This window comes from Perca fluviatilis, chromosome 3, assembly GCF_010015445.1.
Source record: "Perca fluviatilis chromosome 3, GENO_Pfluv_1.0, whole genome shotgun sequence".
In the NCBI taxonomy this organism is placed as follows: Eukaryota; Metazoa; Chordata; class Actinopteri; order Perciformes; family Percidae; genus Perca; species Perca fluviatilis.
Genome location: NC_053114.1, coordinates 16,651,356 through 16,663,757, shown reverse-complemented (window position 1 = coordinate 16,663,757; position 12,402 = coordinate 16,651,356). Strand labels below are relative to the sequence as shown.

The 12,402-nt window shown below is 38.6% G+C and overlaps 1 protein-coding gene across 1 annotated transcript; it reads right to left on the bottom strand.

Moving 5' to 3' along the window:
- Nucleotides 1-1,028: 1,028 nt before the first annotated feature.
- Nucleotides 1,029-11,941, bottom strand: paqr5b (progestin and adipoQ receptor family member Vb). Its single transcript, XM_039795182.1, has 8 exons — nt 11,679-11,941; nt 10,846-10,973; nt 7,583-7,788; nt 5,531-5,657; nt 4,256-4,300; nt 3,613-3,709; nt 3,106-3,250; nt 1,029-1,701 (listed from the first exon to the last, which is right to left on the bottom strand). Exons 1-8 carry the CDS (start codon nt 11,730-11,732, stop codon nt 1,421-1,423), a joined length of 1,083 nt encoding a protein of 360 aa, XP_039651116.1. The 5' UTR covers nt 11,733-11,941; the 3' UTR covers nt 1,029-1,420.
- Between the last annotated feature and the right edge of the window lie 461 nt (nt 11,942-12,402).

The following is a 12,402-nucleotide window of genomic DNA, read 5'->3' as shown; positions in this document are numbered from 1 at the left end:
GAATGACATCCAGGCAAGTTTGGTTAAGTTTATTTGAAAAATCATAATAAATATCAATGTACATAAATACTTTCAGCTTTGTATCAAAAGAACAATGTGACGTGTCTCACAGGTCACAGGGACAGAAACAGCAATCATATGAGGGAAATAAACAAACCTGAAAACATTACAGTAACTTTGAATTCTTTAAGTTTTAAGCTACTTTGCAGGCAGCTCAAACTCAAGAGCAAAACATTTTCTTTCTCTTGTCATAACTTCCCTTGTCTTTTTTTGTCTCTTTTGTACATGACAGTACAATCCAATATGATGTGTACAAGCACTATAAATATGAAAAGGTCCAGTCAGTGTCTAAATGCAGCAGTGGTGTAGTCTACGTGATACGCAGGTATACGCAGTATACCCACTAAGAAAGCTCCAGGATTTGGGTGCCAGGGTTTACTCCTCGACGCAGCGGGCCAGGGTTTGACTCCGACCTGCGGCCCTTTGCTGCATGTCATTCCCCCTCTCTCTCCCCTTTCATTTCTTCAGCTGTCCTGTCAATAAAGGCCTACAAAAGCCCAAAAAATAATTGGATAAAAGGATTTCCATATACCCTCTTAAAAATGCCCAATGACACACAAAAACATACTTTCCATTATATTTTTGATATATTTTGAATTATCATCTGTGTTTTTCTTCTTTACATAGGCTAAATAAAGGTATTTCCACTGTAAATTGTTGAAAAAAAGTTATCTGAATGCAGGAAATGAAGTCTTTGACGCTCAAAATAACCCTGGGGGAGGACACCCAGACCCCCCACTATGATATGCCCCCCTCCCCCAAAGGCAGATTCTGGCCCATAAATATAGGCCAATATATTTATATAGAGTACGGAATACTCACTACAATACATCAGACTACACTGGAAATGCAGCACTACAATTTGAAATTGACAGTGAAACTAGCGTTTTGAATTTTAAATATTTTGTTCCAAGCAGCTGACAGTGTCTTCTTAACCCATGTGCGGAAATCAGAGAATAGAGCAAATATATCAAATATATATCAAAGTATTTTATACACATTTATAGCACTGCACTCATAATGTAGCTAACATGCTACATTTGTAGCTTTTTGTAGGAAACAGTTTCCTCAGAAACATTTAGATTAATTACATATTATGGCAACCATTTTGTTATATTTCCATTATATGCTTGTGCAACTAACACCCTTGTTTTCAGTTTACCTACACGTAATAGCAGTAATCCCAGTGTTGTCTGAAGGCCGTATCCCACCATGAGTTTAATGCCGACTGCAAGTTATGATTATGTCAGTTCCTCATAGCTGTGTTCTTCAAAATCACCCATATTGCACTCTTTTCACGTCCATACTGTATGTCTCGTAACCAGCCGGAATCTCTCAGCCGTGACTTGAAGCCGGAGGTTTAGTAGCAGGGGCAGACCTTGGCTGAGGCTTTCCTTGGACCTTTATCATGTTTCTTTTCTTGATGGACTGGAGCAGAGAGGAGAGGTAGACTGTAGAGGATGATGATAGTCAAATTTACCACCACACAAAGCAGCGCTGCACCCACTGAGTTGGCAAAGCTAAGGGGTATGGAGTGTTCAAGGAGCCAGAGGCGCCGTGTTACCATGTCCTGTTCCATGGCCTTCATCTGGAAGTGAGTGCCGAGGATGCCGCACACATGGAAGAGTTGATGGCTGTGACCTGCAGAGAGAGCAGTCGAGTCATGTTTGAGTTAGTCGAGTCATGTTTGAGTCAGCACAGTGACGTCACAGTAGAAACAGTAGTTGTACATTTCAAAGCCCTCCCCACTGAGCAAGTGAGTCACTAGAGTGCCAACTGATTTCATGAAAAAATGTGGAGGTGGTTATGCATTAGCTTTACTTTACAATGTTTAACACAATGAGAATACATTTAAAGTATGTGTTTATGTGAATTCTGTGTTTCACAAAGTTTGACAATGTATTTAAGTTGTTTAAAGGGAGCTGTAAAAAAAAGCTGACTTTTAGATCAGTAAATTGCACATGAATGCATCATTATGGCATAACTTTTCACTCAATCCACTTTTTAAATTGGTTTCATACTTTTAAAAAAGATAGAATTATGCAAGTTTAAAGCATAATGTTTTATATAAGCATATGTTTTTTAGACATCCTTGACTTTTCCCAAATGTTTCCTTGCATATAATGAGTAGTAGCCTGTGATACATTTCCTTGCATATAATGAGTAGTAGCCTGTGATACATGTATCTTACTGTAGTCTCTTGGGCTTTGCTCTGCTCCCACATTACATACTTCATGTTGTTACATTTAAGTACTTTGTTGTCTTTAAACTCATTTGAGACAAGCTTGTGAGAAAGGGATATGTAAGGAAATGAAACTGCACTTAAAATCAGTATCACTATTATTGCAACATTACTGACTGTATTTACAGTAGGCTATAAAACCTAAGACTTCAAGTCCTTTACAAAATCTACTGGCACTTAAAAATGCATAAGTTGGTAAATGGTCCAATGAACAGTAAATAAAATATTAAAAGAAACAAAAGATTAAAATAAACTGAAAACAGAATAATAATACAGAGGAAGATATACTGTGCATTTACCTGCTTTAACTATTTTTTAGGCCATGGAAAAAAGCTGTAAACACAACACTGACATATCATCATTGCCTTTTAAGTTGATATGACTTGTTAGAAAACACTATCTCATTTACACATCCACCAGATGTGAAACAACATTTATTTATATACTGAAGTACTCTCCTATTAGCTCTGTTTTAGTCTCAACATACTCTTGAGGGAAATATTTAGCTCTGTAACTGCTAAGTGGTCCACTATGTTTACCAGCTAATTGTTAACTTTATCTGCCATTTGGTTATGAGCAGTGGGGTTTTCTTGCTAAAAACAGCTGACTACTGTGACTGACAATGGATCAAAAAAGAAAAGACAAGCCAACAAATTAGCTGAAAGATGCTGAAACACTCCTCAGTGTTCTAGGGAACAGCAGATGTTACTTCTCGGTGGGTTCTGGTTGGCACACTGGGCAAACAAACCAAAGCTTAACATGCTAATGACAACAACAAAAGCTACTCCTCAGATCAGTCTTACCTATGTAGTCGAAGCTGCCAGGTGCCAGGCGCTCAGGTAAATGTGTGGCAAACAGAAAGCCTGTGAGGAGAGCCAAGGCGATGTGGTTGTAGTGGAGGATGTTGGTATGATTGTCTGTACAGCCCGCTCCTTCACACAGAAACACCTGTGAACAGATTTAACAGATGGCAGTGCTCCATTATTACCAATTTTATCACCTTCACATTTCTTAAGGTTATCAACTTCTTAACAAGTAACTGTTAGTGGTGCTGTCGGGTGATTTGCAACATGAAACTGTGGTTCAGTCTCAGGGTGAATTATTTACTTTTTCATTGTAACAGGACCAGATTCACATCATATATCATATCATAACTTGTGTAAATTTACAATGTGCATTCCATTTAAAGATTTGTGTTTTAAACAATATGCAATATATTGAATGTTATCTGTGACACACACTGGAGACACACGTCTTTTCAGATGTGTCTTGTGTGAGGACATTTGTGAAGTGCACAGATGTGGCCCTACCCTGTAGAACAGAGGAATGTTGTCAAACAGGTATGGATAGGCAAAGGCAACAACACGGAGAAATTTGCTGAACTTTGGAGCCTGGCTCTCAGGGAATCTGAAATAACAAGAAGAAAGATGTAATTTTCAATAATGACAAACAATAATTATATTAATTAAATATTCCTCATGGTTACACGTGTTATAGCTGTGGATGAAGTTATGTGGAAACTTAAAAAAATAGTATACCATACAGAATTCTTATATACGAGAGTTAAAAAAAGTTATTACGCATGCACATATTGTATAGTGCCAGAACACTTAATCCATCTTTGATTTTCTTAGAGTCAAAGTCAGTGAGTCACTTGTTACAGAACACGTTTTGCCACTCTAAACGGCCCAGCTGAAACTACAATTAGAGTAAACTGCGAGGTCTGGTCCCTGTAGTCACACTTAGCTAACACCCATTGTATTAAAAAAAGAGTTGCTCAACTCTTGAAAGTTAACAATGTTTATGGGATGAAGTCTGCCTGAAGACATGCCAATAATCAAAACGATGAGATTGTATTTATCTATTGCTACCATCATTTGAGGCACAACTAAAATAGATAGAATAGTGAAGCGAACAAGAGAAGCAGATTTTTAGCATATGGATTGTCTTTACCTTTTTACGGTGTCATAATTATATTGCAGAAATGGTAAGCCAAGCCTGAAGAGTGGGGAGAGATTAGTGAAAGTACAATACATTAGCTACACTGAGCCAACATTAATCCAGTACATGAAGAGATAACAGTGCTAACTGTGTGATCATTGTTGTAAGTGAAATGGAACAGGGCTGCATTGCAACAGAATGGGTATTGAAGCCACGTCCCCCATCAAGCTTTATATTATAACCACAGTGATCAGGCAGGATTTAACTCACACAGTTACTCAGATTGCACATCACAAATATTTGAGACCAGTCACATGAAAATGCTGCCATGGATCAGGACATTGGAAAGTAATAATTACAAAACAAGTACTGTACTTAAGTACAATGTTGAGGTACTTGTACTTGAGCATTTCCATTTCCGTTTCCAGGCAAAATAGAATAGGAAAATAAGTTTATATGTCGTTTAGACACAAATACATATTAATAAAGGACATGTTGATGTTTGACCTGTCAATACAGAATTAAGTATTCTGTAGCCTATTTTGCCGTCAATACTGCTGACGTTGTCTTTGCTGTAATCAAATCAGTATATATTTATGTTTAACATAGTATTTAATTTTATCAATGGGAAACATACATGTGTCCAGACAAGGCTAGCAGCAGCAGCAGCACCGCGTCAGATACGTTCCTGGTGTGTAAAGACATAGAAAAATCCACGCAGCCGCCACGCAGCTGACACGCAACAGAAATGCCACGCTCACGCCACGCAGGCAGTGTGTAACCGGCCTTATACTTCTACTCTACTACATGTCAGAGAGAAATGTACTTTATACTCAAGTCCATTTATCTCATACCTTTAGTTACTTTCAGTATAATAATACAACAAATGTATTATGATATTTATGCATTCTGCATAATAAGTACTTTTAATTTTGATGATAATACTTTTGTACTTTTACTTAAGTACAAATTTGAATACAGGATTGTTACTGTGTATTTCTACACTGTGGTATTGCTACTTTTACTTAGATCTGAGTACTTTTTCCACAACTGGACCAGGACTAGATTACAACATAACATTATCCTTATTTACAAGTTAAACCAACACTGAATAAACACACTGGAGATTTGAGAATGCTGTATGAAGTTAAATGAGTTCAATGTTACTGTAATATGCTAACACGTTAGCATGCATGTTAACACCTACTGAATGTTGATTTGCTGAAGTTTAGCATGTACATTTAGCATAAGAACATTTTAACATGCATGCTTATGTTTTCACCATACCTGGAGTAGCAGGCCACGGCGGTGCAGATGACAGTGTTGAGCACAGCGATGGGGACGTAGCACTGATGGAAGAAGCTGTTCACCCACTTGTCCGGGAAAACATAAGCTGAATAGACGATTGCTGAACCTGCATGGGGACACATCAACAGTGCAAAGTTGTAAACTTTTAAAACTGTATATTTTATTTCAGGAAAAAGTATCTTTACACTCCAGTTTGAGGGATTATCATTTATGATATTTGTCCACCACTATACAATATATATATATATATATATATATATATATATATATATATATATATACAGTCATGTGAAAAAATTAGGACACCCATGCTAAAGTTGACTAAAAAGAGGACTAAAAAAATCATCTTTTGGAAATTGATCTTAATGCATTAATTAAAAAAATGAGGAAAAATCCAACCTTTAAGGACACCAATTTTGTTTGTGAATGAATATTGTATTGTAAATAAATAAATGTTCTTCCTTAAAATACAGGGGGCATAAGTAAGTACACCCCTATGTTAAATTCCCATAGAGGCAGGCAGATTATTATTTTTAAAGGCCAGTTATTTCATGGATCCAGGATACTATGCATCCTGATAAAGTTCCCTTGGCCTTTGGAATTAAAATAGCCCCACATCATCACATACCCTTCACCATTCCTAGAGATTGGCATGGTTTTATTTCAGTTAGCCTAACAGCTGGTTTGATTTGCATTGAGAGATGATCTCGGCACTTTATATATATATATATATATATATATATATATATATATATATATATATATATATATATATATATATATATATAAAGTGCCGTTGCACTGTGCCCGCCCGTGGGGTTGGACAGGGTAGAGGGGGGGCATAGACAGGCGTTATTATAGTAAAGAATATAGTGTGTGTGTGTGTGATTGTGTTTCATAACTAGTAACTAGCGCGCACTAGGGCCCGTTATAAAATCCTGCACTGAGGCCCATCATTACTACCTTACGCCACTGGACAGAATATTACAAACACCTGTCAATATACTCCAGAACAACACCACCACTAACTTCAATCAGTACCTAAAACTGAACATTAAAGCTAAAAAAAGTCAGAATATTATAACTACTGAGGATGTATAATTATCCATGTTGTGGTCTGCAATATGTTACAATATCTCTGTTGCTGTCGTTCTACGTTTGTATTATTTGAGAGGCAGAACTTTCTTCCTATTAAAATGTTTACACACAAATACAGCATATTTTGATTTGATTTGATTACATTTGATTTCACTTTATTGACAGATTTCTCTAATTTTTGAGAACCACATCTGGTTGATGTCTGTGAAGGTTCTCAGTCATCCAGGTCATAGTTATCCAAGAAAGGCTAAAATTACTGTAAAGAGCAACTGGACTTGGTTAAAGGTGAAGAATTGTTCCTCAGTGCTCAGTCATTATGGTCGTTGGAGAAACTCGAGGCCAAGTCTGAACGAATCATCGATGGCAATCTCTGTCCAAAATGTTACACATTCGAAATGTTACACATTTTGGACAGAGAGGATGGATGGTTTGAAAGGGGTGTCAAGGAAGCCATTTACACCCGGATAGAGAAACTGTCGTTTAACAGGGGAGGTCTGAGACACCACTTATCCCCCACTTACAATGCTGTCCTTTCATCTCTTTCCAGGAAACCAAACAAACGCTTAAGTTTGGCCTAATGTGAAAATGCCAACGATGGTCGTTCAGACTTGGCCTCGGGTGTCTCCAACGTCCATAACAACGTTGTTACAACAGTCAGGATCACTAACGAAATAAAGCGGTATCGATCATCTTGAAAACGATCCCACAGAGTTTAAACCTACCCTTCACTTAGAACTGAAGAAGTCTCTCGAATGAGAGACGAAACATCTTCAGAGCACCTTTAACCAAGTCCAGTTGCTCTTGATTTTAGCCCTTCTGGACATCTGGTTGAGTTACTGACACAAAGTTGTTAAGTTACTGACAGATGTCTCGAAGGGCTCAGTGTATGAAAGAGAACCATGGACAGAGTGGCAGTGAACCACAAACACTTACCCAGGCTGTAGAGACTGAGGGCACCATAGTCAAAGAAGAAGCAGATGTGGCGTGCCCGCGTCGACATGGTGCTGAAGGTGTGAGCACAGCTCGACGCCAGCGGATAAATGCAGCAGGTGAGCAGGAAGATCACAAGAGGCCAGATGAAGGAGTCCTGCCATGCTGTCTGCATCAGCACCACCGTCACTACTTTCCATAGGAAGTACCTGCCAGGAGAAACGGGTCACATTAAGTTGATTAGATTGGATGCAGCAGCACTGATTTCTGTGTGTGTCTTTAGTCCCAACTAATTGTAATTTTAAATCACTTAGTTTTGCCGCTTGATCATTATATCAATCGTCAAGCAATTTGCACCATACATAATACAAAAAGTGTGTCCAAACATACAGAGGACTGACATATGAAAGGAAAAACCTGTGTAAATGAGTGGAGAAACATAACGTGCAGATACTTCCATACAGGACACGAGGGGCACTGAATCATTTCTTATGTGAATCTCATGGCCTTCACAGTCACACATATGAGAGATTTTGGAGCTTGTTTTTTTTCCCTTAATTTGTCACCCAACCGTAGATTTATACAACCAAGAGGAGGTATGTAGCCTCTACCCTTTGATCAAGTGAATGAGAGAGAAAGTCATTCATTGTCTTTAAAAATGGTAACATCCTTACATGTGAATAGAGGAGCAAAACACTGTTCAGTGGGCCAATTGTGATTTCTGGTGGCATGAACTTATTAAGATGTAAAAATGGACAAAGTACGTAAAATTAGAAAGTAGTTAATGTTCTTGCAGCCAAAGCTAAAACAAGCACACAACTGATCAGTTTAATTTTTTACTACTTGAATGATTATGCTTATTCATTCATGATAATTATCCATTACACTGTAGTAGTATCACTAGTAGTATCGCTTGAATATTTACATGTGAGATCATGAAGGAGTAGATGAACATTTTGTATATTATTTGAAAATCATAGTTACAGCACCTAACATCCGATATAACCACAACTTGTCATTTTTACGTTTCAGATAGAAAATACATGTTAATTGGAGAGAGCCATGCTAGCTGTTTCCCTTGCTGCCAGTCTTTATGCTAAGCTAAGCTAACTGCCTCCCAGCTCTAGCTTATATTTCATGCACAGAGAGTGGTGTCCATCTCTTCATTTAACTTTCAGCAAGAAAGCAAGTAAGTGTATTTCCTATTATTTAACTAACCCAAACAAACTGGAACATCGAAGCAGCTAAACCATTAAGCCAGTCAGAGAGAGAGCAGCTGAGCAAAACTACAAAATAACAGATGTATAAACCTCCTGTAAAGTGTCTAATTACTTTCTCTACCAGACTTAAAACTTAAACAGAATGCAAACAACATCAGACATACTGTACATACAGTACATTATATACAATATCTATATATATATATATATATATATATATATATTGTATATACATAGTCAAAACCAAGATGTTCATGATTAAGTATCACTCAATTAAATCGTAACTGCTAACAGTTCTACACAAAAACCTCAATCTTAGCAGGAGGCTATAGTTTGCATTGTACATTTGTTTTCCACGTCTCAGTGCATCTCATTAACAAATCAACATTATTTGTGCTTTTCCCCATCACTGAGCAGTTAACTAATAGAGGCAACTCATATGAAAGCCTCGAGCACAGATCTGCTCATTACCGGCGTGACTGTAGGTCTCCGCCGAGCCCCAAGACACAAATACCCATGTGGCCTTAGCATAAGCTCAACACACACACACACACACACACACACACACACACACACACACACACACACACACACACACACACACACACACACACACACACACACACACACACACACACACACACACACACTTTTTTCCTGGACTATGCAGTCAAAGCAACTGGCATTTTATTTTAGCAGGGAGGAAGTGCAGCGTGAATCATGGGACCAGCAGCCTCTGTAGTAATGTTGAATCGTGAGACCTAAAAACACACATATGCATATAATAAAAGAAAAATGCATCAGTTGAGTCTTGGATGGATTGTGATGCAGTGTTTGTCAAATAGAGGGGATACACTAAACTTGGGGAGGAAGCTGAGGAGCCAAAATTTTGCTTTTATGGAGCTCCAGTTAGAAAGACAGAAAGAGGTGCAGTAGACAGATATGGAAATTATTATCATTCTTTCACTTGCTATCTATCTTCCTCTTCAGCTTTTTAGCCTATATGTCTGCACATACATGTGTTGCATCTCTCTCAATACACCATAACAAAAGCTGAGAAAACTCTAAGAAATAACCCTTACCCTAACCCTAAGGCAACTAGCTGCAAAGTCTTCTGGAGTTCCCTCAATTTTAGGGCCAGCTAGTTTTTTTGTCAACTCAGGTTAAGACGTTCTACTGTTTGTTTCATCAAACATTGAACGTTAACATTAACTCTAACTCTTAAGTTATCAAATAAAGTTTCAAGTTATCTGAACAAAATTTCAGATAACTTGAAAGTTTTAGGGTAGACAAACTTTTTAAATTAAGTTGAGCCAACAAGTGTTTAGTTCTGTTGTCACTACTGTAGCTGCTAGGACTGATTATGAGAGTCCTGTTGCACATACTGTTCAGTAAAAGGCCATTGACAGGGAGGCACTGCAGGAGGTCTATAGACATGGTTGCCAGGGTGTATGACTTTAAAACAAACCTGTCTGTGTAATCCTTCTCATATTAGTTGAGTTTGTGAGTCCCGTGAGTGATTTGAGTTGCTCTACAGTTTCCACAACAATTGTATTACTATGTTAAGTGCACTGCTCGTCTGGCATCTATTTAACTCCTTGAAGAGTGCATTTATGGTAATAAATATACACTGGGATGTATTCACATCATACTAAGCAAACAGATATTGTAACTCTGGATAAATTGAACGATAGTCTTTAGTCAGTAATGTGCCATAACTGATATAATTAACCTTTAGTCTTTGAGTCATAGTAGGTAGGTTCAGCATAATAGAGCTATGAATTCAGAAAATGTCTATAAAACCACACAATCGTATTCTGGATTACTCTGACCTACACGTTCTACAAGCTGTGCAAGATTCCTTTTACCTTTGAGCAGGACAAAGAACACCTTGTGACTGTTATGAAAACAAAAACAATTGAAAGTGCCCTCAGGTGTATCACTTTGTGTTGTCAGTCTACGAAACACATGACAGGTAGCAAGTACGTTTATGAACCTTAAATCTTCCGATGCATTGCAGCAAAAAATAACAATTGTCAGCTGTACCAGGTGGGCAAAAAGTGAGTCCAGATGTTGAGCGTCTCATTGGTCAGCTGGAAGAGGCTCAGGATGCAGTCAGTGGCGGAGCTGCGGGGATGTCGGTAGCCAGAGATTATGCTGTCCTCATGGAAAACCTTGAGAAAGAAAAATCTTGGTTAGTCCTCAGCCAGTTTGAAAACTGTGTGAAACCTATTTTTCTCCGGCTCTGGAGGCAAAAGAAGTCTCTCAACAAACCATACAAGGTTATTCTTAGTGGACCAAGTGTTGCATGTTTCTCAGGATCCCCCCAAGGTGTCCCAAAATAAATTTGAGGACTCACAATATAATTAAAGGTATAAGAAAGTGGTCATGTTTGTTCATGTGTAGTCTATAGCCTTGACGTTTCACTTCTGGGATTGCCCCGTTGCCGCAGGAAAATCCGCCAGATTTCACTCATTTAGGCCGGATATCTGTTGCCTTGGGCACGTTTTCCTCCCATCCCCGAATGCGATGTGGAGTAGCCAGACTCTCCTCCAGTGCGGTTTGGAGGAGGGTCTGGCAAAGGGAAAGGTGAAATACTGTAAACTTTCACCTTGTAAGGCTTCTAAAAATCTAAAAGGGATAAATCACCCTTTACCCTTACAGAGGATCAATCTTTTTTTTTCTCATAAAGTGAAACATGAAAAGTGTGACTGTGAGCAAAATGAATTAACTTTTTTTTTTACACTTTTGACTTACAGTTTTCTCCATTTTGTTATTTTATATTTACCTAACCTACAGTCAACCTCCTCCTGAGTCCAGCTCAGTCTGACTGTGTGAAAGCTGAAATGTCCAGTAAAGATACAGCGAAGTTTACTTACTTTGGGCACTTGATTGATGGTGAAGACTCGAGGTAATTTGATGAGGCTGAGCATGGCTGCTGGCTGCTGCTGGCTACTGCTGCTGCTGTTGCTGTTCAGGAGGAGAGCTGAGGCCGCTGGTGAGGGTGTGCCTCCTTTATAAGGTTTGTGTTGCTATGTTGCCCTCAAGGTTTCTCCCCTTCATCTCCTCCCTCTTCACACCTAGTGAGAATATCCAGTGTACCTGTGCCACTCCTCCTGCTGCTGTCTCTCTGGAGCTGGAGAGTATGTGCACACAAGTGTATACTCTCTCTCTCTCTCTCTCTCTCTCTCTCTCACACACACACACATGTAGAGGAAGACACGTTTTTCAAGATCAAAACCTTGCATTCATTCTTATTCACCCTGACTGCTGTTTCCAAAACAAAGCTTTTCTTTTTGTAATTGGGTGACATCACAAAGAGACGACAGTCAAGCCAGTAAGGCAGGTTTCAGTAAAAAAAAAAAGAATCGCCCACCAGCTATGATTGACAATAATGTAACTGAGGCTAATTTTTTCAGCTATTTTCCTGCCAGAAACTGTGCAGCACACGAGTAGCTCAGCTCAACGCTGAACACAACAAGCGCTATCTGAGTTTCAGCCGGTCCAGATAAGGTGTGACATCATGAATGAAGGGTGTAAATCGGTCTGGCAGAAAAGTCAACAGAGTTCCTTTCATGCCACTTTCTTGCTCCTCTCCTGGTT